This window comes from Drosophila santomea, chromosome 3L (genome assembly GCF_016746245.2).
Source record: "Drosophila santomea strain STO CAGO 1482 chromosome 3L, Prin_Dsan_1.1, whole genome shotgun sequence".
In the NCBI taxonomy this organism is placed as follows: Eukaryota; Metazoa; Arthropoda; class Insecta; order Diptera; family Drosophilidae; genus Drosophila; species Drosophila santomea.
In genome coordinates this window covers 8,648,214-8,675,346 of record NC_053018.2, presented here as the reverse complement: position 1 = coordinate 8,675,346, position 27,133 = coordinate 8,648,214, and the positions used below count along the sequence as shown (strand labels likewise).

The following is a 27,133-nucleotide window of genomic DNA, read 5'->3' as shown; positions in this document are numbered from 1 at the left end:
CTGTAGTAATTAAGAAACTGAATCAAAAGTTACAAACGCAATTCACATAGAAAATCGTTTTGTTAAGAAATAAATATATATAAATCTAAAATTATCTTTTATGTAAATACTTAGCACTCACGTTAAACCGAATTCAAGCGGTTATCAAACCTGTTGTACTGAGCTCCTTGATAATAGCACTTTATATGGCTCTTCTTCTGGCGGAAATCGAAGCTCATCATGATTTTTTTAATTTGCCACACAAACAAACACACAAAATCGATATGAACAAGCCAAGAAACTAAGAAGTGCTTTCGTTGTTCACACTAAGTTGCCTACATTTTAATTAGCGAAATAATTTTGAAGTGATACTATAAATTTAGTCATAATTATTGTCTCAGCAATTAACTTGATTATCTGCGCACATTTTGATTTATTTGCAGCGATAAGCATTATCGCAAGGGCAAGAAATTCAGAAATTGAGTAGAATTTTGATTGGTAGAAACGAATATGTGGCTAATAGCTCTTTCTTTATGGTCGTCGTGTATTTATAAATTCGAGCCACAGACAGCTCTCAAAGCCAGCCAGATTAGATACTTACTTGAATATATATAAATTATTTATTTATTTTTACCTTTTTTTCGTTGTAAACATTTTTTTGGCCATCGTAATCGTTGCTTTGCTTTTTCTGGTTTAAATTAGTTTATGGTTTTACTTATATTTATGAAATTTTTCTCTTTAATTTAAACTTTGTTTTTCTTACCTTTTCCATATTTATGATTCACTTTTCTATTCCTTAATTTTCCCCCTTTATTAAAATCCATGTAAGTTTATGTTTCTCGTGATTTATTTTTTCCATTTTTGATTTTCAAAATAAAATCCAGAAAATTAACTAATTCAATCGCATTGCGTTATCATACATTTTATATGTGTTATTTTTTCTCAATGGCTCTTGTTGTTTCTGTTAATATTAAATACTACAATTACATAATTACAATTATTTACACAAATTATACAAGCAAATTGCAAATTACCAACTAAACTAATCGCATTTAATGTAATTTATTTACTTAGGCATTACTCATTTAGTTTAGATTTATGTTTATTTAGTTATTTATGCTCGTGTTCCTATTAAGATTTATGTTTATGTACATACAGTGTCTAGAAAGAGGGGGTGGCGGGGAGGGTAATGAATTTAATTTATATTTCTTGTTTACATATATCACACAGTGACCAGTTGTTGTGGCACAAAATAAAAATAATAAAGCGAAACCAATGTGAAAAAACCCGAAAAAAGATTTCGACCGATTGCGCGTATGAAACTGGGTGCTAGAAAACAGGGTGTCTCGTTTCGATGGTGGGACGGCGGTTTGATCGCGGCATGACTAGATTGGAGACCACTCCTCCAGATCTTACAGATCCAGCAGAATCTACAGATCCTGCAGATGCTCCTCCTTAATGCTCCTCCTAACTGGCTGCACTGGGCGTCGACTGCTGCTGCTGCTGCTGATTGGCCTTTGCCCGCTCCTTGGCCTCCTGCTGCGCCTTCTTGGAGCGCTTCCACTTCATGCGGCGATTCTGGAACCAGATCTTCACCTGCGTCTCGGACAGCATCAGGCCGCTGGCCACCTCGAATCGCTTGGGACGACTCAGATACTTGTTCTGCTTGAATTGCTTCTCCAGCTCGAGCAACTGCTGCGATGTGAAGGCGGTTCGGGGTCTCCTCGTCTTGCCCAGAATCGCATGATGCGGATAGGCGGCCAGCTCGGGGATCCGATGGTGCAGCATGCCGGCGCGGGCCAGGAACTCAAATTGCAGCTGTGAGGGCATGAAATTGTGACCCATGGGTATCTGCAACGAGGAACAAGAAATATATGATTTTTATTACATAAATAATAACATATGAAGGTATCTTTGGATCTATTTACTTACTTAATGCATTAGTTACTTTATAATATTAAGATATATTTAAGTTCTACTTACGGGAATGGGTTTGCCTGAGGGATCCAGCGGTCGGTGGAAGGCGGAGCCGCCCTGGGCCAGCAGCTGGTAAGGATGGCCGCCGGCGTAGAGTGGGAAATCCTGTGGTCTGATGGGACTGTGGGGTGGAATCGGCTTCTTGAACTCGTCGTGGAAGTCGGACATGCGCATGGACAGATGCTGGGGATGAATGCCACCATGGGGCTGCTGCTGATCTTCACAGCCGGGACTGATGGGCGGACTGGAGCGGTGCGACGAAGTGGGCGATTCCGATCTGTAAAGAGAGCAGAAATTTAAGACTGAAACTTAATGGAGGGACACCCTATATGTTGAATTATCTAACATATCGATGACAATCGAAATTACGCGACACATTTTGAAAACAATTAATATTACCCCCCACCCGCCCCCTCATTTGTTTGCCTTTTCGTACACAATTCGCACTTCAAATTAGCCACTCACTCACACACTTGTGACGGCAGACACATGGCGTATACGTAATCTCTGTGGCTGATGACCAAATTGGAATTGACCAATTGAATTGGTTTTTTTTTTGCTTGCCATGTTTTCGAGTGCCAGCAAAGCTGCTTTGGAGCTTCATTGGGGCTTCGCTTTGGCTTTCGGAATGGTTTTCCACCAAGTGCCACGGTTTTGTTTGGTAGCCAGCCAAGAGATTAGCACCAGAAGTTGAGGGATTTTTGGGATTTTTGGTAGGAGCTGCATTTTTATACGAATCGTTTTTTAATTCTGGGTATTAGCAGACCAGTAATGCAAATGAGTAATAATGTCGGACAATATATAAGTATTTGTATTGTAAAGGAAAATGTATCATATAACTATTAAGCTTTCTTAATTTTATGAACCCACCTAAAGTCGTTGGTAGTACTTTTAAAAAGTGACTAATTAAATTATCAGGACAGATAGTATAAGCTATCAAATAAATACTTTTGAATTATTCATTTTTCAAACCCATTGAAATTTATGATGGGTGTTAATTAAGTGATTACATTACTAGGTTTTTAATGCGTTTCACTTTAAAAAAGAGTTTGATTTTTTAAACGAAATGAATTGCAATTTTTTATGTTGAATAACAATTGGTGATAATAAGCGAGATAGATTTTCTTAACAAATTCTCGAAAACATTTAATAGTATAAAGCTTTTAATGATACATTTTATATACTCAAAGGATATTATTTCAGTAATGCATTTTGATCACTCATGATACATTTTTAAAGCCTTGTTAAAATGTTTTTCTATTCAGACCCACTTCAAACCCACTTCGTACCAGTAAACCCATCTAGATCTCTTCACTCACCTTGACATGCCGTCGGGACTGGGTGAGTCGTACTCCCTGGAATCCCGGATGCGCTGCAGTGCCTCCTGCTCGCTGATGCCGCCGGCGGCCGAGGCAGCCGCCTGAGCAGCTGCCGCCGCATTGGAGGCGGTCACGAAGGCATGATTGAGTTCCGCCTGATCCCGGGCATAGTGCAGGGCGGCGAGGCGATCATCCACGATGATGGGCTGTGGCTCACCCGACGACTGGTGCTGACTCTTGGCCAGCAGGGCATCGATGCAGAAGGATTTCTTCGGCTGACTTTGGGCGGGTGGCAGGAGTGTGGTTGTGGCCATCGTTGTGGCACCACTGTGGCTCAGGTGATTGGCCGCGGGCTGCGGCGAAACGGGCGGTGGTGCAGTTGCTCCTGATGGCACACCTGGTGGATTGGCCGGCATCATGAGGGGCAGTCGTGGCAGGGGATAGGCGCCCAGGGCGGGATGTGGATGCGGCACGTGATGCGGTGCCGGGAAACCCTCCACATAAAGACGTGGATGCGGCGGCGCTGCATGTGGATGTGGCGGACCCACTGTGCCCACGGGCATGGGCGCCACTAGCAGGGGCATCTGTGACTGACTACTGTGACTACTCTCCGTTTGGCTGGTATCCTGGGCAGCACCGGGACTCAAGGCCGGAGCGTAGGTGCTAACTGGTGATCCTGTGGTGGCCGCCGAGTGCGTGGGACTCGCCGCCGGCGGACTGGGCGTTAACTGGGATCTGGGCGAGAGTGTGGACTGATTGCTGCCCTGATCGTAGTCCTGGGCAGGTGGCGAGGATCGCTGGTGGCTGCGCTGGTGCTGGTGCTGGTGCTGGTGCAGACTGCTGCTGTGGTGCTGAATGTGGCTGAGTAGCAATTGCGACGGCATTGAGTTGCTGCTGCTGGCGGTCAGCGGCGGTGGTGGCGGCTGTTGCGACACTTGGGCACTGGACATGCTTCACTCGGTTCACCAATATGTTCAGTTTCTATACTCTTTTCGAAATACTCTATATATATATTTTCTTGAAATTTCAAAAACACTTTCAAACACGTTTCGAAATCGAATCTTTGCGAACGCGTGCGCAACCGAGTTGGGATTTCCTGCGAAGCGAACTCGACGAGCGCTCATTAACGACTGTGCGCTGCTGGCGGGCGAACGTGGTATATCATATCACATACGCGCTGTGGAATGCCAGTATAAAGCACCACCGCGGTGGTGCAATCAGCACTGCCTCTCTCTCTCTCCCTCGCTCTCTCTCTCGCTCTCTGAAAAACCAGAAAAGCCGCTTTCAAGATGGAGTATCTGGCAGTGGCCGCTGACAGTGCGACAGAGATGGCGCGCTGGCATGGGGCGTGGCCAAGTGGCTGAAAATGTCCATTGAAGGGGCGTGGCTTGGCCGAAAAAAAGAGAGAGTGTGGACAAAAGGGGAGTGAGGGGGTGAGGAGTGGGTTAGTGAGCTGGGGAGCAGCAAATTTCATATAAATTGTTGGAAAAACGAGGCTATAATTGCCATCATTATGGAGTGTTGAGCAACTAGCAAGTTCAACGGCAAAAGACGAAAGAATCTTCATAATCAACTTGAGTGGAGAGTGGAGGGTGGAGAGTGGAGGGTGAGGGAGTGCTGGGCGGAAGGTCATTAATGGCTCCTAAAGGGAGTGAGGGGTAGGGGGTGCTGAGATGGAGGGGCAATAGGTTATAGGAAGTCTGGCAGATGATTAGGCCAGCAATTAAGGCACTTGAGCACAGCGATCCACACACTTCAAGCCACTTTAAGCGGCCAAAAGGCAGAAGCCTTAAGCCCGGCCAGAAATCAATAATCTCGATAACGTCTCGTTTCATTGGACTTTTATAACTCGGCTGGCAGTTTAACGCTATCCGCCGTAATGCCCGTATAATGCATTTTCTTTACGACCCACGCTCAGCCAGATGAGACGAGGATATTAATGTTCCCTTGATGGATTACTAAGTGGACATGAATGGCGGCCACCAAGTGTTTGGAGGGTAGCAGGCTATAAATGGATTGAATGCGGAAGCAAAGGACATCAAATTGAATGGAAGCCCAAGGAATACATTAACATAAGCTATATAACGATGTGAGCTATAATCGATTTTGTGCATTTCACCTTGATAACTTGATACTAAGCTGATTTAATAGGAATTATACGTTAAAGGTGCTATTGCTTTTCTTGTTAACTTGATCTTAATCTTCTTAACTTAATCAAAGTATACCATTCCCAATTTAAAGCCACAATCCCTGGCCAAAGCAAAGGCAAACGAAAGCAGCTGGCAGAAAGACAAAGAAGTTGCAAAGGTGCAGACTTTAGAACCCAAATAAATAGAACCCATAATATGTAGTACATATATGTATAATGCAATGTCCAGACAGGAAAAGAGTTAAAAGTAGCCGAGGAAATGGGGGAAAACTGTTCGCTAACAAGAAACGTGCCAAAGTGTATTTTCCTTGCCCACGTACAACAATGAAGCCCCACTCACTCCCAGTTTTCCCGAGAAAAAAACCCCAAACTCAAGCCGAAAATGTTTTCCCAATAACTAACTCAAAATTAGTGCGATGTCTGCAATGACGACTGATTGCTGTTGTTTCTATCACCCCGCCACCCCTTCTCCAGCAAGTTTCTATCTGGTTCTTATTTTATTTTCATTATACCATATTTATCTACTCATCCACGTGCATTTAACTAACATTTATGGGTTGGGTGGTGGTGCTCGTGGAACATGACCTGGCAATGGTCCAGCCTCGTTTGTTCTGGCTCAGTATGATTTGTGTTATTCCAGAATAGTTTATTTTATATAACAACACAAACGTGGATAGAAAGATGGGATTGGGGGCTTTGAATGGTTTGAAAGTGGGGGAATTTTATGTGGAAAGTGTGAGGATTTGAATTGGGTTTCAGTTTTAGTTCGCATTTTGTTTATGCGATTCCATTTTGATTTTGGGCAAATGGCTACGTAAATATGCAATTAGAGCTAAAATGTTGTAAAGAGAAGAGTTATGGGTAAACTTGATTTGAGTTAGCTTAAGTACATACTATGCAAGCTAATTGGAAATATTTTAATTCATTGGTTAAACAATTTAAGCTCTTGTTCCTTATTACTTGTTATTATAGGTGACAACATCTTGTAGAATACCTTCTATATTTTTCCGATCCCAGCAGTCCTTGAAGCAAAACACACTTTTGACAGCCGATATGTTTGGAAAACTCGTTTGGATTATAGCCGCTTATATAACCACCGCCCAAAGTTTCTATGATAAGATGCAATGTGCGAATTGCTCGAAGATAAACCGCGATTGCAAAGTTAAGACAACCGGATGGAGTTGTGAATTCGAAGTTGATGCCCGCAAGTTTGGCAGGCATGTAAATTCATCCAAAGTACCGCCATTTCTACAGACTTGCATGCCTGCTGGATTGGGTTTTGTGAAGGAAAGTGAGTATTCACTATTTACTCATTTACTATTATAATACCAAATTTATAGAGCCAATTATCGGGTATTGCTGTTTCTGGTCGCCGGAAACGGGATGTCAAAAGATCAAGAGAAAAGGTTTAGATATTGAAAATAACAAACGTTGTCACATGTGCAGTCGAGCAATTTGGTCATCTTTGATGGAAAATAAGACGTGTCCCTGCGGAAAATGGTTTATCGACGCAGAAGGGAAAGGCACTGATCAAAGGATTTCAAATTTAATAGTATTCTGGACCTTAGTATGTACATTACTATTTTTGTAAGCCAAATAAATATTAAAATACATTTTTCTAATCAAGAAATGCGCAATATGGGCAACTAACATTATTTACAATGATTTTTTTAATGCACAATTGAATTGATAAACCCTTTTTTGAATTTACAGCAGCTACCCCATAAATTCTGCCTTAGATCAATGATAAATTGTCTGACATATTAGGCTAATCAGGCGTTATATTTGCCAGCAAATATCACTAATAGAAATCACCAAATCACCAATAAAAATAAATCGTCACATATGCCGCTGCAATTTAGCTGATGTGGTCAGCATATAAAAGGGAAAGAGAGGGATGAGCCGAGTTGGAAAGAGACGGGTAACACATATCCTGAACCTGCCATTCCATTTCTCCCTTTTTGTCGTGTTAATTCAGCCGATAAGTGAACAATAATGCCAGAAAATTTCAACAGATTTCCAGCGCCTTAGTTAGCTAAGTAAACAAAAAAAGCTGGCGCAAAAAAAAGGGATGAAGGCGGAGGGTTGATTGAGTTGACTTTGGCACTTGTGTTCAATGCCTCAATCCCCATAGATAAATCAAGAAGGTCAAAGACTTTTCAAAACATTTTAAAACAATAACCGCAGAAAAGTGAAAAACAAACCAGTACCCTTTTATCGTCATCGTCATTATCAACATCATTGGATCTGCTCATTAATCACAACATCATCACAACCGCACCCAAGTGAATTGCAGTTGATAATTGAGCAAATATTGATGTGCAAATAATTGGCATTAAATTGCGTTATCAATAAATAATTTTTACATATCAGCAGCAACAAAGATACACAGATACGGATACTTCGTTGAGTTGTATCTGCAAAGTGCCTGCCATACCAATTGGCTCATTATGTTGACAGAGTTGTGGGCACACCGAGTTCACTATACAAATGTGTGAATGCCAATTATTACTGCACTTTGATATTTATTATTTGCATTTTTATTTTCTGGATTTTCTTCTTTTTCCTGCAATGTTTTAAACAAACCCAGACGGGTCATCTTTGCCTGACTCCAAATGATTAACAAACAATTGCCACACTTTCCAAGGAGGTCAATAAATATGTTTGCTTTTCAATTGCAAATGTAATATTTCTTAACTGATTTACTGATTATGCTGCGGATTTTTCTATAATCTCATTCGTTAAATCATTTTTAACCAAACACCTTTTTCACAAAATTATCCATTGTAAATCAACGGAAGTACACAGACGAAATGAATGAAATATTTTATGTTATGTACATTTCATTTATTTACACACAATTTTTAATGGAATTTTCGCATTGAGAAAATGACTTTTAAATGACTGCAAGAGTCCAGGAAAGAGACCAGCCCAAAACTCCGCCCCAAAAACCACTGATAAAGTTTATAATTGAGTTGTGTTTTTTTCATTAAGTGCGCGAATTGATTTGCTTTTGTTATTGGCTCGCCAACGAAGCAAACTTATTAAAAACTGATAAACTCATTTCTGTATTTCGCTTCCTCGTATTTTTTTATTATTTTTAATTGCCATATACAAAACGTCAGAATTATGGGAGTCATTAATGAGATAATACCGATACTGATAATCCTTTGAGAGGAAATGGTTTACTGAACGATTGCAAATTATTATTTTTATTAGAACACGTTAGAATACCATTTAGTTTCCGCTAGGCAAAGATTAGCTCCTTTAGGTTTTAGGGCCGTTTTGATAACAATCAATAATTTTTTGGTCATCGTAAATCTTGCTGATAGTGCTGATGAAAATAAGATTTAAAGAGGTGCGAAGGGTAAAAGGTACTTGAATTTTAAAATGAACTTACTTAGCCGTAAGAAACGATTGCAGCGTAAGTTTATCTCCGTAATCGCGCAATCTTAAAGCAACATAAGATATCTATATATATATCTACATATGTGGATATAGCTTCTGTATCTGCATTGGACTGCCTCATTAGCCACAGCGCAAACAAATTTCCAAGCCGTTGCAAACCGAAAACCGGAGCCAAAACCGAAACCGAAGCCAAAACCCAACCAAGTCGAGTTGCGAGTGGAGTTGTGTGGATTGGAGTGGGTTCTGTAGGTTCTGTTTGCACACAGTTCAGATACATTTAGCTGCCGTGGCGACATCGCAGTTTTTTAACCTCTGCAGGGAATACTTCCTGATATATACATACATACATATATGTAAGTACATATATAAATATGGGACCATATAGTGAGTGCGTTGAAGCGCCAGACGATTGGAAGCGAAAGGTAAACGTGCACTTTCCGATAAGAAGGACGCACGAAAATCGCATTTTGATTTGTGCTCCTTATTTGTTCAGATACTCGGCTTGAGATACAGATACAGATACAGCTACAACTACAGCTACAGATACACGGCAGTGCTGTTTGCCTGGCAGTTTGTAATTGTTTGCATAAGTGCATTCAATTGCCAGATAATGATGCCACCTCTGCCATCCTGCTTACAATATCAATTCATTTGTATTTATAAAATATACGATTCTTTTTTTTTCATTTTTCATTTTGTCACTTTCGGCCTATTTACCTTACCTTTTTCCTGGTCTTGTTTGTGGCCACATAATTTACTATCTCCGCTTATCGATTCATATTTTATTTGCTCCCTTTCTCCGGTGATTTTCTTAAGGGTTCGAAAGACCCTTCGTACTTGAGTTTTAATTTCTGCGCTGACGTCTATTATGATGGATTAATTTTCAATTATGAAAGAGTGTTCGAAATAAAAGAAATCGCTTATCTTTAGCTGCCTTCAATTTCGGACTTTCTTATCGGCACGCTCATATATATCGCTAATAATCAATTTTCAATTAATTCAAAATCCCTTATCAGCAGTCGCGCCCTCCGCACTTTTTTTTTCGTATACCCCTGATATTTATGAAGATGGAAAAATTATAAAAATTTGTTTAAAGCCGCTTAAATGGTCGTCACATCACTCGAAAAGTTAAGAATTTGAAGTTTTTTTGGAAGAAGTGTCGTAATCTAATCGCTGACGGGGCAGCGATTTAATTTATATAATCAACTTGTTTTCATAATTAAAAATATTAAAATTGTTTATTGAACACACACACAATCGGACTGATAGCGCGACCATTGGCCCATTTGATTGGATTGAATTGAATGCCTCTCTGCCTCCTTAGCGCTTATCTTGGCCTAATTGAAATTGCATTGAAATTGATTGATTTGCCCATAAACGTTTGACAAAATATCAAAGTTTCTTTCTTTCTTTCTTACCCTTACACACACTCACACACAAAGCAAACTCACTTCTTCACAGTTCCCCTAATCGTTTTATTTGGTCTGGTTGATTTGTGGTCATAAAAAACGGGCCATTCCTGCCCAGATGCCAGCTCAATGGGGCAAAGGCTTCCACCAAGGGTTTTGTAAATCATTAAAAACCGAATCCGCCTGCCAGTTGTGAATTTTATTCAAATGCGTCAGAAGGGTTCGATTAATCTAAAGAGGTGTGATTGGAGCAATAGAATGCTGAACTTGAGACCGTCTGGGGGGAAAATTGAAAACTCTTGAGAAGAATAGCTGTGGTAAATAATTTGTATGTTTAGATCGACATTTCCTGTAACGTTCTCTTATAACTAAAATACCTTACTTTTAATAGCACACATTTTAAATAAATTGGATGCAAAGAATCCCCATCAATCGCAAATCACTCCACTCATCGCCAAATGTCAAATGCCCTTAGACATTCCCACGTTCCTAATTAGCCGCTTGGCCATAGACGACAAACATGGCCAAATAGCAATGAAATGAAAACTGTGCAAATATCAAAAGTTATTCAAAAACATTCAGCAAAGTCAATAAATCGCCGACGATCTGGAGTTTTGGAGATGCGGAGCTAAAAGAGCTAAGAGGCGCCTGGGGACAAACGTATTAATCTCCATTAAAGGGGAATTTCTGTGAATTTATGATGGCGCCACCTAGCTTTCAGATGTCTGTGCCACGCCCCACGCCCCCCTGCCAACGCCAACTGCCGACTACCTTACTTACGCATTGCGTATTTAACATTTTGCCAAAACCAAAATAATTCGAAAGTAAACAAAAGTGCCAAAAAAAAGAAAAACACCAAAAAGACGATTGTATACCTTGGCCCCGCCCAGAAATTGCGCGCCCTGCTCACAAACTCACAAACACCATCAGCGTCTTCGGCGGCGAGCCGAGTAAACATTTTAAGCTGCCAGCCCGAAAAACGCTAATGGGTAAACACAGATGCGGTTAAAGCGACGCCCGAGATTTGAACTTTGCGGAGGAGTCTGGAAAGCGCGATTTAAAGCGCGAAAATCCTTCAGAAATGAGTCTGCAAACTATCATTTCCGGTTAAATGTGGAGTAGTAACTGCAGGTTAAAGTAAGTATAGGTTAGCTATCTATACTTTACACTACCAAATTAATTAATTTAGAACGCGGATAACCTGACCCTCTCGGAGTCACGGAAATGGCCACTTGAACCGGCCAAATCTCTCGATTAGCCATTAGCCGTGCAATCAGCCAAATTGGTGGCTTAATCGAGAGAGTTGCCAAGTGAGCCAAATGGGCCAGAAGAAGACGAGGTAGTGGCATTTATCAATAATTTGAGTTGTGAGTTCAAACCTAGCTGCCTCCGTTTATGGCATACACCTTATCAAAATGTATTAAGCTCTAATCATAGACGTTGATTTACCAGGCCAAAAGCAGGCCCAGTTCGCGCCAACCAAAACCCTATAAATAAGCCATTACCAAGCCCATCGTATATTAGTAATAACAATTGCCATTTATCAACGGTTTTGAAATCGCCCTCTCGCACCATTGCTATATGTTTGATTTGTGCACCCCGATAAGTCGTGAATCGCAGAGATATTGATAGTATTGGTAGTATGTGGTTGTTAAGGAGCGGGCCATGACAAATCTGCGGCTCCCAAAACTTGAGTGGGCAATTGCTTCCGTATCTGGAACGCAACTCGTATTTTGTCATCGATTCCGGGGCATTGCGAAATTTCCGGCTAACTCCTTGTGATTCAATTATAATGAAAGTGATATAATTTGTACACTTAGTTTCTTATAGACATGCTGTCACCGCTTCAATTTGATTGTTGCCTTATTGATGATTATGATATATGTCGAACTACTAGGCCCATTGACGTAGGTTCAGTTCTTCCGGTTTGGACAACTCATTTCTTTATTGGTTTTAACAAGAAAATTTTATTGTATAGATAATGAAATCATGGTTGTAATTATGAATGGGTGTAATCATAATTATGAATCAAAAGTTCTATGAGTGTGCCAAGAAAACCTTAAACCTTAAAAATTACTTGCAATTTGTGGTTTAACTTCCTTGATAAGCCAGGTAAAGTGATGCAATTATTGATAAACACAACTTTATAGATATAAGGGTATTTCTTTTATTAAAGCTAACATACCTTTTGCGAAAGGGTATGCCATGCAAAATGGAGTCGCATCGACTGGGAAGAAGAAGAAGCGGCTTCCTTTGGAGTTCTTCAAAGCGATTTCCCTTCACCTGCAACACCTTAAGGCCGCCATTACCACTCACTCACCTCAGCGCGCTGGCCAGGTGAACATAACTCACCACTTGATTTATGCAAATAAGCCACGTTTAATTATGACCATTAGCCACTGTTGAGCGGCTACCGTTTTGAGTCAATAGAGCGGCACAGGGGGCGGCAAAGGGGTGGCAAGTAGCTTTTAGTCGGTTTGCATTTCAATTTCGCTTTGTTGTGTCCCCCCCGTTGGGGAAAGGGGGAAAACGGGGGGAAGATGGTGTGGCTTGGGGAGTCTGAGACAATGATACCTGCCTTTAATGAGTTTTTTATTGACTCAAGTTATTGACCGAGTTATAAGACGAAGCGGCTGAAATGTGTGACTAATATCGCGGGATATTTAAAACAAATTCTGTCATAATATAGATAAAGAATTTTATAATAACATGGATATCTTAGTTTTATTCAATTAAGCAATACAACTGGTATGTAAAAACTTTGAAGGATGGATATCGTAGTTCATGTTTAGGTTCCAAAAAGCAGGCTACGAAATTTTTCTTAGGTAAGTTATGATATGTAAAGTACTAGAGAACCTTTTGAGATCATAAACCCTCAATTCTAAGGTACGTCCATATCTATACAGCTTTACCTCTTGTCCTAGAGAAAATCCAGAACATGCGCTGGTTTTAGATTGTGCCAGAAATCGGTGGTCTTAATTTATAACTAATTGTCATATGACCAACTAGTTATGGCAATCAATGGGACTTAGTTATATGGCCCTGCCAGGCCGATACCATATAAAACTATATATGTATATATATTAAATCAGAGGGATTTTCATGGCAGTCTGACCATGGCGATAGAGTCAACTGTGGGCCGTCTAATTGCATGCTAACTGTACTTAAATATCTTTATAATTGACGCCACAGTGGGTGTCGTAAAAAGCACGTACCGCCATGGTCCGCGTAATACTAGTAGTAGGTCTATTTGAGAAGGTCTTACGCCTGGAGACAGCGAACCACCCAATCAGACCCGCACCCCAGCCAAATCGAACCCACATCCAAAACCACCCGCAATAAAAGGTATTTATGTTATTTGTCAAGTTTATCGCAACAGTTTGAGTAGAGGGCGGCCAAGAATCGCTGGGGCCTAATTAAACCATGAGCTTTATCGTCTTGTAAAGATCGAAATTATTGCCACCGTTCGTTCCCGCGCTGCCATGCTTCCATTTTACGACCTCCATTTTCCAACACCAGTAGCCACCCCACAATCGTCAACCCATCTATATAAAATATATGTTTTTCCAATGCACATGTACATATATGTATAGAGTGTATATATGAAAGCGTTACAGATTGCCCGTTGTGGTTTCTGTCTTTTGATTTGTTGATTTTGATAACTGCAACTTGTTGTGCTGCCTATAAAATTTATAACACTTTTATTGCACTATGCAGGCCCCTTGGACGGATTAAAAATGAAGATCTATATGTAGGCATTACAATTTTAGAACTACCCGAATTTATACCCATTCCCCAGCATTTGAAAACCCAAAGTGATTGCAATGCGCTGCGCAAACAAAGCCAAACCAAAATCGAGTAAAGCACAGAGCCGGGCAAACACAAACATCCGATGGGTTGGGCAGGTGGGATCGCCACCGATCCCCGCCAGCCAAAGTCATCATCATCTTCGCCTCCTTCAAACAGAAGCCAAATGAGCTTGTCGTGGAGCTATGCATATTGCTGCCGGAAACTGACGGTTTCTTCAATCGAATGGACATGTATGGCCGGAATGGCCAAGTGAGATGGAGTCCGCTTGAGCTGCAACTGTAGGGTTGGAGGGCTGATCAAAAGGTCCGCTCGAGCGGATCTCTGTGGGTCAAGCAAACGCTTCGACTTAATCCAAAGTGGCTACTGAGTTGCCTCCCCGTTCAACAGGTAGATCCCACCTCAAACGGATTCAGAATGCACTCATTCTCAGCAAACACTTGTGGGCTACCGATCTTCCAGTGTCCCAATGTCCCAATGTCCCAATGTCCGATTGTCCAATCCGGTGGCCATCGGGCATCGGAACCCCAGTGGGTCCATCAATCTTTTGCGGCGGTCTGCTGTCAATCTCCTGCGGCAAATAAACTCGAGTGCCTCTCGCAGGCAAATAACCAATATTTGCTCTCGGATTATTAAGTGAGCCAGCAGCATCCCATCCCATCCCATTGCGCTCCATCCATTTCCAGTTCCCATCGGTGGTTCTTCGGTTGCTCCTCCTGCTTTCAGGTGGCTTGTTAACTGTTTGCTCGGGCTGTTTAATCGCTTTAATGGTTAGGCAATTAAGAGATCTTCGGAAAGCGTCTCCAAATGCCAACTACTTCCTCTACTCGTGCTGGAAATTCAAATAAATTCTTTTGATATGCTCCGAAAGAAATTCAATGCATTCCATATAACGTGAGCAATGCTAAGGGTAGCTCAGGCAACTAAATTACGATTTTGAATATATAATATGATTGTTTATGAAAAGGTATACACACCATTTGAAAAATAGCTTTGATTTGTAATAGAATGGAAAAATTTGGCAAATTGCTTTTCATTTCCTATGCACAACTTGATTTTAGAATAGTTTGATAAATCTAAATGTACATAGAAAGGAGTTACATTGAAAATTTCAAATGTATAAAGTATAAATTACCGCATCTAATGAAAACATCAAAAAGACTCATCCGTTTCATAGCATTTATAATTTCTCCCTTGATTTATTTCATGCTGATCATTTCAAGGAAATGTGTGGAACGACCCATTGACTCTTACGATAAATACAAATCCGTATGGTTAACTTTATGAAAAACATTTTGCACCGCCGCCGCTGACTGCAGATGGGATTTGGACCACCAGAAGAGGATTATGATGATGATGATTCCATCCGCAGCTCATTCGCAACGTGTACAGAGCAGACATTTATGAAATGTCGTTTAAAAGCATGCTAAATGCAGCAGCTACTCTGATCGCCACATTCGAATTTCAAAAACTGGGCGGTTTTTTGTTGGCGCTTAATAACTAAATTCAATGCGGGTGTTGATGGCACACACACACGCACACACCTGCTTCGATGAAACAACAACACTTGCGGCCAATTTACATGTGCATGCATGTGCTGTGTTTTTGTTGTTTTTTCTGGGCAGAAGTGCCGCCGTGGCCAAATAGTTTCGGTTTTTCTGCGTTTTATTCCTTGGAGGCCATGTGTCCCACCAAATTGCTGGTGATCTTCTCGATTTTCTTCAGATCCGGCATGTTCTCCGCTTTGTACTGCACGCACTGTGGTTTTATAAAACTACAAGTTAATAATGTGTTTGAAATGATAATGGAATTGGGTGCAAACCTTTACGTTGTCCGTCATTTTTAGCAGTATGTGACCCTTGGAGTGCACGTATTTCATGGTATATCGACAGTTCTGGGGATTGGCCAAATACATGTTTTCGGCGGCAATCTCGAAATCCTCCCAGTTCTTTACAAAAACCATTTTTTATTTAAACAAATGGAAATCCAGACGAAATTATTAAAAACAACAACAGCAACTGGACGGCGTGACGTTGAAGCTATCGAAAAAATACTGAATCTCATTTCGATAACTATAGGCTTAACAGCTGCTATTGCAAGACCTATTGTGAATGGCTTAGTATATTTTCAAACATATTTCTAAAGACTTCAAATACTAATTGCTTAAAGACCTGTTCGACTTACACTTTGCAAATTAAAAAAGTCTACAACTAAATATGATACAATGTTATAACATATAAGAGGTAATAATTTGGCAAACATTACTTAAGTGTGACCGTAAAACACATAAATCAGAATACCACTTCATTACTGGAGGGAGATTGGTATTTTCCAGGTAACACTGTCACACCCACACCCACACATCGTAGCTGCGCTGCAAAGTGTTTCAATATTTATTGCAAAAATGCTGTGAAAATCCAGTGATACGCTTAAATTAAGTGCTCAATCGTACGCAACGGATGGCCGCGGAGGCGTGGGCAGTGAAATTCGCGAGTAACATTGCTCAAAAGGCAGCGAAAAACAAACGCGAAAAAACGATGAAATCTAGTCAATCAAATATTGTGAATGGTAGGAAAAGAGAAGAAAGAGGGGCGCAAAAGGAAAACGCAAATAAAAAGTGACACGCAGAAGCCAGCTAAATTGCAGTTTATTTAAATATACTAGAGATTTGTTCAAAATATAAATATAATCACAAATCATCGAAAAGTCAAGTGTCTGTGTGTGGTGTGTGCGTGTGTGTGGGAGTCTCTCTCTCTGTCTCTCCCCTCTTTTTCTCCCCCCAACTACTTTGTTGTTGTTCTGGTGGGGTTGAAAAGCCATTGCCTGCATAACGGTTAACGCGTGACGTACGACCCACCAACGGCAGTCAAGTGCAGCCCCCTCCCCACCCCTCGTAAAAGGAGAAGAGAGCACACGTCCTTTATAAAGAGAGGGATCTTGCGATCCACCCAAACACCATTCATCATGATGGACAACGATGATGCACTGCTCAACAATGGAGGACCACAGTCCGGAGCAGAAACGGTCTACGGCACCGAGGACAACAACATGGTCATGTCGGAGAAGGTAATTGTGCATCCACAAAGGAGCTCTTTCATCTAGTCTACTGCTGAATAACCAGATCACTTGGAATGGGAATAGCATAAGCTCACCGTTTGTTAACTTGAGGTTTTTTCAATAAATCTCTTTCTATTCTGTTAAGCTTTAATAGGAATCCATTGATTCTAGATTGTTAAGACAGCTATCTTAAGCAATTGGTATTTTCGTTTTTAGCACTGACCAATTTATACTATTCACTGAATCATACGGGCGTCTCTGGTTCTCCCTTAATTTTGATAACGCACAATAAGTAGGTTTAATCTGTTCTGGGTCTCTGCTCCTTAACATCCACATTCAGACCCACTCATATCGTAGCAGCAAGACAAACACGAGATAATGAGGCTATAAAAGTGTTCCAAGCGGAAATACAATCGCAGGAATATGCTTTCTTTGCACATCATTCTTACTCTCCTCATATCTCTATCTCTCTTGTTTATATACGCCTAATTATCCAAACGCATCCAAAAATTGTTTATTATGCATCAGCTGATGTCTCTGGTCATTGACATTAAAACTGGCGAAAACATCAGCCAAAAATGGATAGAAAAAGAGAGTTAGAGAGCAAAAGAGGAAATAAGGGTAAAGAGCCGGGAACCAGAAATCAATAAAGTCAGTCAGCCGGCCCTCAAATTTTATGACCACCTCACGCAATATTCTGCAGAGAAAAGAATTGTGGGTACACCACATGCCATGTTGTTATAAATTTGTATAATATCATCTAATCATCTTATAAGCTACCAAAATATAAATGTATATAGAAGAATCTGCATCTGAGATTTAGAAACATGAGTTTGAAGAACCCTTCCTCAATATTAGTTCCATAAAATGGTATGACACCATAAAAGCTTATCGATTCTTATAGCCATAAACCCAATGTATATATATTCATGCAGTCTGGTCTATATTTATTTTTCACCCCAATTCCCCGATTGATTTTGCACTTTATCAGCTTCGCCAGCTTTAATCGGTCTATGCAAATCAAATCAGAGGGCCTTCCCTCGCAATTTCGCACTCATATAAGTGTTATTTCGAACCCCTCACCCTCCCAGAATGAGCTCATCAGGTTCCCCAATTCATGGTTCTTGGCGCACATGGGCGGCTGATAAGCTACCTGTTAATTGAGTAATGAGTTCACAGCCACTTTCAAGCGGAAAGCATTGCTAGCACACATCGAAAAAAAAACTTGTTTTTTGGCCCAACAAGCGCCAGAAACCATTTGTGAAACAAGTCTGGCCAAAAATGTTTGAATACCTTAGCTAGTTGGCCTTATAAGTAAGCCCAACCTTGTGCTGCTGACGGGTTTTTATAAGAGAAGTGCCCTCTCATGCAATGTAAACGCCAAGAAGCACTATGTAAAAACTTAAAAATTCAATGAAATCTCAGTTAAAATAATTTAAAGAAGTCGAAACGCATGGGTTTTTCCAGTATTCTTGAAAATCGCATACCTTTTTATTTTACTTTCTTATTTTGCACATTTATCGTAAATAATTTGCACACAACTCACTCATTCATCATGCACTTATTCATAAGATGGGTTTTATTTCCACAATTTTCATTTAATTTGTTGAAATTTTGTTTTTATGTGTCCTTTACACCATGTTTTTGTTCTTTTCTTTCTCTTTCAGAATGAACAGGTTGTCAGCATCGTGAGTTATCAAAATTTTTCGTTTGTGGTCTATTTAATTTCTTTTTTTACACACATTTCGATACGTATTTGCACGATATATAATTGTTTAAACCATTTAGTTGAGTACCATTTTGCACGCCTTGCAGTTGTTTTTGCTTTTAATTTTTGTTTGTTTTTAACTAACAATTGAAAGCTGAGAAGGTGTCAACCTTAACCTTTCTCGGTTCCATTATTTACCGGAAACAATCAAGTTTCTTCACACAGTTTTATAACCAAATGCATGCGTTTTTCATTCATATAAGCCGCGGCCACAAACCGCAATTATGTTAAACGATTTAATGAAGTCACTAAATGGCAGTCCCTTAAAATCTCTACTTGATGCTCTATGTTTGTCTGAATGAAAGGACTTTATGAAAATGAAATATATCCTAGAAAAATGAAACTAATATTTTTTGTAAAGGTTCTTACGGTTTTTTGTGCCACTTCTACTAATCAATTGCACTTTGTTGTCCCTGTGACGTGCCCAAAAAGACGAAGCTCAAATCAACTGATGCAAATCCTCTTGCAGGTCCAACAACTGGCGGGCAGTATTTATCAGGAATTCGAGCGGATGATCAATCGCTATGACGAGGATGTGGTGAAGAACCTGATGCCGCTGCTCGTGAACGTGCTGGAGTGCCTGGATGCCTCCTATCGCATCAATCAGGAGCAGGACGTGGAGGTGGAGCTGCTGCGCGAGGACAACGAGCAGTTAGTCACACAATATGAGCGGGAAAAGAGCGCCCGCAAACAGTCCGAACAGAAGGTGAGTGCATTGGGAACCCAATTTAATTCATTACATTAAATTCAAATGATATGCCCACAGCTATTGGAAGCGGAGGATCTGGCCGAGCAGGAGAACAAGGAGCTGGCCACGCGTCTGGAATCGGTGGAGAGCATTGTGCGAATGCTGGAACTGAAGCACAAGAACAGCCTGGAGCACGCGAGTCGTTTGGAGGAGCGGGAGGCGGATCTCAAGAAGGTGAAGCCCAAAGACTTTGAACCTATAGTACAGACAGTAAATGTTTTGCTAATGTATTTAACTATCGTAGGAGTATAACAAACTGCACGAGCGCTACACTGAGCTGTTCAAGAACCATGTGGACTACATGGAGCGCACCAAGATGCTGATGGGCTCAACGCATTCCCAAATGAGCACCGCCTCCGAACGCATGGATGTGAGCCGAGCGAGACTAAATCCCGTGGCTCGCAGCTCGGGACCCGTTTCCTATGGTTTCGCCTCGCTGGAGAACTCGGTGATGCTGGACACCGAGACCATTTGCAGTGTGGGCAGCCAGTCGGATGACTCCGGTCCGCCTTCGCTGCAGAACGAGCTGGACAATCTCGGTGGGACGGCGGAACGTGGAGCTGCCAACGTGGAACAGCATCAGGCCACCTCGCCCCAGAGTCCCGACAGCAGTCCCGTTGTGCCAAATGTGCCCTCAAATGGTAAGTGCTGGGTGTTTGAAAATCAAAACCTTCTGCTTACTACTCATCCGCTGACCGTACTAATTTTTCCTCTCTTCTTTTGATTTTTGTGTTAACTCAACTAAATACCAAACACCAACACACCAAAACACCGAAACTCCGAACAACCCAATCCAATCCAACCAACCCCAAACCCAGTTGGTCGCTCGACTACCAAAAAGGAGCAGCGCTCGGATAACAATCTCTACCAAGAGCTGTCCTTCCAGGACAACGAGGAGAGTGAAGAGAATGAGATTGTCACAGGTGAGATGTTCGGCTCTATTGCACCATATATGTTGCTAACTAAAATGCGGGGGATTAACTATTTTCCATACAAATCCAAAACCAACTCAACCAAGCTGTACTAATTGCCAATATCCCTCTTCTTCCTTTCTGATTTGCTTGCCCGCGCACTAAACAACACTCACGTGGAACTATACTCCTTGTGGCCGAACCCTTTAGGCAGCTGGGTCCATCCTGGAGAGTATGCGTCCTCAGGTAGGTACCACTCAAGCACTCAAGACCATCAACCACAGCAGCGAGAGCAAAGACAAGTACAAGAAACTCAGCCACAAACGCCATATAATTCCTACATATATGGATTCATCTATATAACCTGTAAATACATCAAATATCATGCGAGATTCGACTGAACAATCTCAAAAAGAGAAACAAAGATTTTAGGATCTTCACTAGAGCCGCGTATTGTGTGTGTTTGTATTCCCTTGTGATATCTGTTGGAAATTATGAGCTCGAAAGTGTATCAGTCATGCTAAAGAGCATTAGCAAATTAGAAACATTTAAACAAATTTAGAAAATTGCAAATAAAATTTTATAACATCAACTCTAATTAAATTTCTCTTTCTTTTATGCCGAATTCTACTTGCCCAATTCCAAAAACATTTCGTTTCCTCCCCACAACACAAAAATCAAATTCCACTTGAAATTACTAAACACACTCCACAAACAACAATATTTGCATTGTATTGATCCTTTGAAGCTAACGACAACTATTTTGGTAAGTCTAAAACAACGCGCTGCCAACATCCACATATCTATCGATAAAGTAGCTCCCAGTTATTACAAAACGTAGAATTAGTTCATTACTCTTTTACCCTCGTAAGTAGTAGTATATCTCAAACCGTTTTGCATTTGAAAAATGTATCTTTACCTTGTATTTGGTGCTTGTCTGGACTGGAAACATCCCTCTTCGTTTGGATTTTGCCATATGATTTGGTTTTAGATCTTCCATTAGTTTGGTAGTTTTTGGTTTATTTCTTGATATGGTTCTGGATTTTTCTTCCTATTTTAACGAATGCAAAATGTGAAGGTTGCCATCATCTGACCATTGATTTTAATTGGCTTGATTTCATTTGTAACATCTATAAGTTAACTCCTAATTGAATGCCATTACTTACACTTGAGTTTCACTTGAATTTCCCAAACGCTTTTACACTTGTTTTGTCAATAAAACCCATACCAATTACCAATTATTGATTATGCTCTCGAACATTTTTCAGGCATGGGCAAGGAGGTTGAGAATCTTATCATGGAAAACAATGAGCTGCTGGCCACCAAGTGAGTGTGACTAATGATGTTCCCAATTGGGGAATCAATTAGCTTAAAACCAATTATACCCATTTTCCACATCTTACAGAAATGCGCTCAATATTGTCAAGGATGATTTGATTGTCAAAGTGGATGAGCTCACTGGTGAGGTCGAAATCGTTCGCGAGGAGCTCAATGCCATGCAGCAATCGAGGACCAAGTTGAGGCAGCGCATCAGTGAGCTGGAGGATGAGCTGAAGAAGGCCAAGGAGCAGGTCAAGCAGCAAAGTATGTATTAATAGATTTAGGGAATGTTTTCCAAGTAATAATTCTGTCTGTTACGCCTTATTTTAGACACTGAGCAGGAGGAGAATGATGTGCCGCTGGCACAGCGCAAGAGATTCACCCGTGTGGAAATGGCCATGGTGCTAATGGAGCGCAATCAGTACAAGGAGCGTTTAATGGAGCTGCAGGAGGCAGTGCGTCTGACAGAAATACTCCGCGCCTCGCGTACCGTAGATAATTTAGACAGAAAGTCCAAGCAGAGCATTTGGAAGTACTTTAGTAATCTTTTTACGTGAGTCATATCAGCATCTTTTAGAAAACCTTTGTATTAACATCTTAACCCCTTCTATATGGACAGCCCCTCCAACCGCCCAACGGAACGCGTTGCGGACGGTCTCGGAGGGGGGCCGATGTTTCGTCACACCGGCGGAGGAAGTCCTGCCCACAGCCACGGATCACCCAGTCGAGGAAGTGGAAGTGGCGACAATCGCCTGGCCCTAACCAGCGGCCAGCCGCCCGTGCATCCGGCCAGCGCTGGTCTTGCCAACGCACTCATTATGCCGAAAGACTATGCCGAGGAGGGCAGCTCGGAGAGGATCAGTGCGAGGAGAAGGGAGCAGTACCGCCAGCTACGTGCCCATGTCCAAAAGGAGGATGGGCGGCTGCATGCCTACGGTTGGAGTCTGCCGATTAACAAGGCCAGCCAGGAGGCGAATCCCAACCGCCATTCGGGTGGTGTACCAGTTCCCGTTTATTGTAATCCCCTGGCGGAGGCATCGCCCCACATGAAGGTATTTTGTGCGGCAGGCGTTAATCTACACGGCGGCTTCACAAAGAATGGGCAATCACTAATACCTGCCAGCTCACCGTATGCTCCGAAATCTACGCTCAAGATAGCCGAGATAACCAGTCCCACAGCGGATCAAAGCATGGAGGCCTTGGACAGGCAGATGGCGAGGGTCAGCCTGGAGACGCTGGAGCCCGAGACGCAACTCAGTTCGTTTGTGTGGATATGCACAAGTACACATGCTGCCAGTACGGTCAGTGTGGTTGATGCCAATCAATCGGCCACTGTGCTGGATGCCTTTCCCATCTGCGCATCGCATTTGCTTTGCATTGCCTCCGTGCAAGGCGCAATGGAGAGTGACTACGCGTTGCTGGAGCAATCGGAAGTGGTCAAGGCCGGCGAGATGCTGCAGCGGCCGGGCGAGGGAGCTGAGCTATTGGGCAAAGTGGAGTTTGTACGTGTGAAACCAAAGTCGGACGATGAGCAGAACAGCAATGCCAAGCAACAGCAGGAGGAGGAGGAGGCCAAGGAAGCCACTGAGAAATCCAATGAGCAGCTGCCGGCCGTGAGTGCCGAAGAGCCACTTGGCAATGTGGAGGCCATCAAAATACGACAGGCTCTGCCAGGAGCTCCCCAGCGATTGGCCACGGATGGCAACCAGACGAACAACAACAATAACACCAGCACCAGTAATCTGTTGTTTACCACCAAGTCGTTGAACCCCATACTGGAGACCAAGGATCGTGATGAACCGGCAATGAGCTCGGTGGGCCCCACAATGTGGCTGGGCGCCCAGGATGGCTGGCTGTATGTGCACAGCAGCGTGGGAAGGTGGCACGAGTGCTTGCACCGAGTTCTCCTGCCGGATGCTGTGCTAGCGATTGTACACGTAGAGGCGAGGGTCGTTGTGGCGCTGGCCAATGCCCAACTGGCTGTGTTCCGCCGCCAGACAGACGGCCAATGGGATCTGAATAGCTATCACCTGGTGACGCTCGGTGATCGCAACCATTCGATACGTTGCCTCTGTGTGGCTGGCGAGCGCATTTGGGCCGCTCACCGCAACAAGATCTTCATCGTGGACCCCGTATCGCTCAACATTGTGCACTCGCTGGACGCGCATCCGCGTAAGGAGAGCCAGGTGCGTCAGATGGCGGCCACGGGAGCTGGTGTCTGGGTATCAATCAGGTGTGTTTCTTTACCATTCATTTGATTGCTTGTTACTATATGGCTCCCTATAACATTCAGACTGGACTCCACGCTGCGGCTGTACAACACGCACACGTTCGAGCACAAGCAGGACGTGGACATTGAGCCGTACGTGTCCAAGATGCTCGGCACCGGCAAGCTGGGCTTTAGCTTCGTCCGCATCACCGCTCTAATGGTGTCCTGCAATCGGCTGTGGATCGGCACCAGCAATGGCGTGATCATCTCAGTGCCACTGGCCGAAGTGCAGCCCAAGTCATCATGTAAGTGATATACAAACGTTTTGTTTTAGAGCCTTCGCATGTTATTACTTGTATATTTCATTTGGACAGCCGATCCCCATGGCCAGATGCCGCTGTGCTGCATGGCCAACGCTCAACTTTCCTTCCACGGCCACCGGGATGCGGTGAAATTCTTCGTATCGGTGCCCATGCTGCAGCAGCCCAATCTGAACGGTGGACTGACCTTCACCAACAAGCGACCCGATATGCTGGTCATGTGCGGCGGCGAGGGCTACATCGATTTTCGCATAAGTAAGTGGCCACCGCGTCCGCCGGATGAAACGGATTGGGCAGCGAAGCTGTGAGCCGTGTATAACCATTCCATATTCCATCCCATCTGCAGGACATGATAAGTTTGATGCTAGTGATAATGCAGCGCACTTGATAGTTTGGAAAGTCGATACGTAAGCTTTGATTTCTTATCATTTTGATTTTCCTTTGTTTTTTTTTCTTTTGCATTGCTCTTTTAGTTTTCTTTTTATTTTGTTAAATGCTTAGTTTTTGGTTATTTTTTGTTTGTGTCCTTACCTAATTTGTTTTGTTTTGCCTTCAATGCGATTTAATTGTGCGATTTCTGCCCCACACCTAGAACGTTCAATCTGTAGCAGGATGGGGTCCCAAAAGTGGATTGCTGCATTTCTCTCAGCCGTGACCTGATCTGAACTAGCCCACTAAGCAGGTTTACGCAAGTCACTATTTTAATTTCATTTTATTTTCATGTTTTTCTGTATTGTTCCAATCGGCACCAGTTTTACTGCTCTGGCAGTGCGTTTCAAGGCTAAAAGACTGTTTAAATGAGCGTACCCACTGGTCTTTCGGTTCTGAAGCACTATATCTATGGTTCAAGCGCACACGACACTATTATTTCGCACAAAAACCACGCACACAAAACTGAATTTATTGGTGTACCGTGTCCCTTGTCCTAAACATTATCTGTAATCACCATATTTTTGTGTTCAGGGTTGGCAAATTCTGTAAAATACACTTAAATCGGGTATATAAATCAGTTTAAACTATGCCTAATTATTTTAACATTATTATTTAACTTACTTTATTTATATTCATTTTAGAATGTATTTTTATTTGCAAGACTTGTGTACAAACTATTAACAAGTTGTGCAAAGTTCAGCAAAACGCTTACTAAAACATTAAACTAAAGACTTACCAACTGTATTGTGGCCTGTATAAGCTTTGTAAATGATCGAATTCTAGTAGTACCCTGTAGTCGTATATATCTGCACTAATCCATCTTTCACATAGGTCATTTTTGTGCACAGCGCTTAAAAAACTTGAAAAACTAATGCAAATGAATGGACTCTTTACAGACGATAACGACATGGAAAACAGTATTCAACTGGAACCAAACCAAACGATCGAGAATCGAGGCGATAAGAGTTACTTGATCGTGTGGCACGTTAGTCAACGTTAAAACCGATTAATTGGTTAAAGTGCAAATGAATATTATGAATAGCAGTTATATGAATGCATACATGTATAATCTAATAATTCGGTGTGTAACGACACAACTGCAGGCTAGCGAAAAGATTACCTTAAACTTTAGTATTTATCTAACTAACCTACCTTAAAACAAAAAAAACTACCACGATGACAAAATGGGTTCTATAAATTAATTTAGTTAAACAATTTTTAAATTTAAGCCGCGAGGCTGCTCCAATTGTTTCTTATTGCTTCAGTTAAACCAAAAAACATAAGCTGCACATTTATTTGTCAGTGATAGCCAGCTAAATATTTCAAAGTATATAATAATATATATATATATATAAGAGAGTGTAATAAGATTGAAATTTGTAAATTTTATGCGCTCTCCTGGCAGCAAGTTATGTATTTTGCATAGACACAACAACACCACATTTACATATAAATATAGATATATCTAAATCATATATAAGAAAGTGCGCCTTGTCAAGGGAATTTTTGCGTGATTCTTTGTCCAAAAATGTAGTAGAATCTTAATTTTATGTATCTATATTTTTATTTTATTGTAAAGTGCGATCATGATGAGCAATTAATTTTTAGTTATTTTGTTAAATAATTTTAAACGTTAGCTGGAAAAGTTTCAACCTTAACTTTGATTGTTATTCATTTGTTCTGTAAGCCTATGTTTAATAATAAAACAAATTTGACCAAAATTCACGCATTTCCATCACATACAACATTAAATCGCTGCGATTTTGAAAGAGAATTCTTATGGCGCATATTCAGTGATATTTTCTGTTTTGCAATGGCGTGACATGAAAAACGAAAGTTAATAAATTATGCGTATGTATTAGCTTTGGCTTCACTTGTAAACGCAAATCATAACAACAACAAAACAAAAATTTTAAAAAATGTCGAAAGTTATTTACTGTAAATAAAGACTCATAAAATAGCAAATGTATTAAACTTATTATATAAATCAGGCACGCAAATTGGGGTTTATTTTCATAATTTCATGCTTTATTTTTGTGACTTGCTAACGAATTTGGTTTTCTTAAAAATAGATTTCACAGAAAATTCGAACGTTCGAAAAGTATTTTATTTTAGAAGCAGTTTGTTTAAAATTTTTTAAGCGGGAAAATACCGGATCGTACACACCGACTTTATGGTGTTTTACCCACTTGGGCACACTGGATTTCAAACAAAGGGGAACCCCATAAAAAAACAATTGTACAATATATACAGCTTATCTGATTGATGTGTGGTATTCATAAAATGATTCATCCACTTGTATTGTACTGATAACTTGGAA

The 27,133-nt window shown here is 41.4% G+C and overlaps 4 protein-coding genes across 14 annotated transcripts; 2 read left to right on the top strand and 2 right to left on the bottom strand.

Annotated features, from left to right (window-relative positions):
* Positions 1-824: 824 nt before the first annotated feature.
* LOC120449713 (homeotic protein empty spiracles) lies at positions 825-4,391 on the bottom strand. Its single transcript, XM_039632332.1, has 3 exons — positions 3,276-4,391; positions 1,963-2,233; positions 825-1,830 (listed from the first exon to the last, which is right to left on the bottom strand). Exons 1-3 carry the CDS (start codon positions 4,223-4,225, stop codon positions 1,447-1,449), a joined length of 1,605 nt encoding a protein of 534 aa, XP_039488266.1. The 5' UTR covers positions 4,226-4,391; the 3' UTR covers positions 825-1,446.
* A 2,031-nt stretch (positions 4,392-6,422) lies between these two features.
* LOC120448921 lies at positions 6,423-7,054 on the top strand. 2 transcript variants are annotated; one of them, XM_039631151.2, is made up of 2 exons: positions 6,423-6,711; positions 6,765-6,896. In XM_039631151.2, exons 1-2 carry the CDS (start codon positions 6,478-6,480, stop codon positions 6,834-6,836), a joined length of 306 nt encoding a protein of 101 aa, XP_039487085.1. In that variant the 5' UTR covers positions 6,423-6,477; the 3' UTR covers positions 6,837-6,896. The 2 variants fall into 2 exon arrangements, with proteins under 2 accessions (XP_039487085.1, XP_039487083.1); XM_039631149.2 differs by having other exon boundaries at positions 6,424-6,715; positions 6,765-7,054.
* Positions 7,055-15,213: 8,159 nt separating this feature from the next.
* On the bottom strand, positions 15,214-16,086 carry LOC120449770 (signal recognition particle 9 kDa protein). The gene is made up of 2 exons (XM_039632409.2): positions 15,871-16,086; positions 15,214-15,806 (listed from the first exon to the last, which is right to left on the bottom strand). Exons 1-2 carry the CDS (start codon positions 16,009-16,011, stop codon positions 15,714-15,716), a joined length of 234 nt encoding a protein of 77 aa, XP_039488343.1. The 5' UTR covers positions 16,012-16,086; the 3' UTR covers positions 15,214-15,713.
* A 290-nt stretch (positions 16,087-16,376) lies between these two features.
* LOC120447929 (JNK-interacting protein 3) lies at positions 16,377-26,778 on the top strand. Of its 10 annotated transcripts, XR_005616077.1 has the most exons (17): positions 16,377-17,114; positions 18,773-18,793; positions 19,343-19,579; positions 19,640-19,795; positions 19,866-20,262; positions 20,440-20,544; positions 20,743-20,778; positions 21,281-21,298; positions 21,801-21,858; positions 21,938-22,116; positions 22,183-22,405; positions 22,472-24,085; positions 24,146-24,366; positions 24,436-24,636; positions 24,728-24,788; positions 24,974-25,063; positions 25,710-26,778. XR_005616077.1 is itself a non-coding variant. In XM_039629592.1 (16 exons), exons 1-16 carry the CDS (start codon positions 17,013-17,015, stop codon positions 25,714-25,716), a joined length of 3,636 nt encoding a protein of 1,211 aa, XP_039485526.1. In that variant the 5' UTR covers positions 16,377-17,012; the 3' UTR covers positions 25,717-26,778. The 10 variants fall into 10 exon arrangements, 7 of the variants coding, with proteins under 7 accessions (XP_039485526.1, XP_039485522.1, XP_039485527.1 ...); XR_005616078.1 differs by lacking the exon at positions 18,773-18,793; XM_039629592.1 differs by lacking the exon at positions 24,974-25,063.
* Positions 26,779-27,133: the final 355 nt, after the last annotated feature.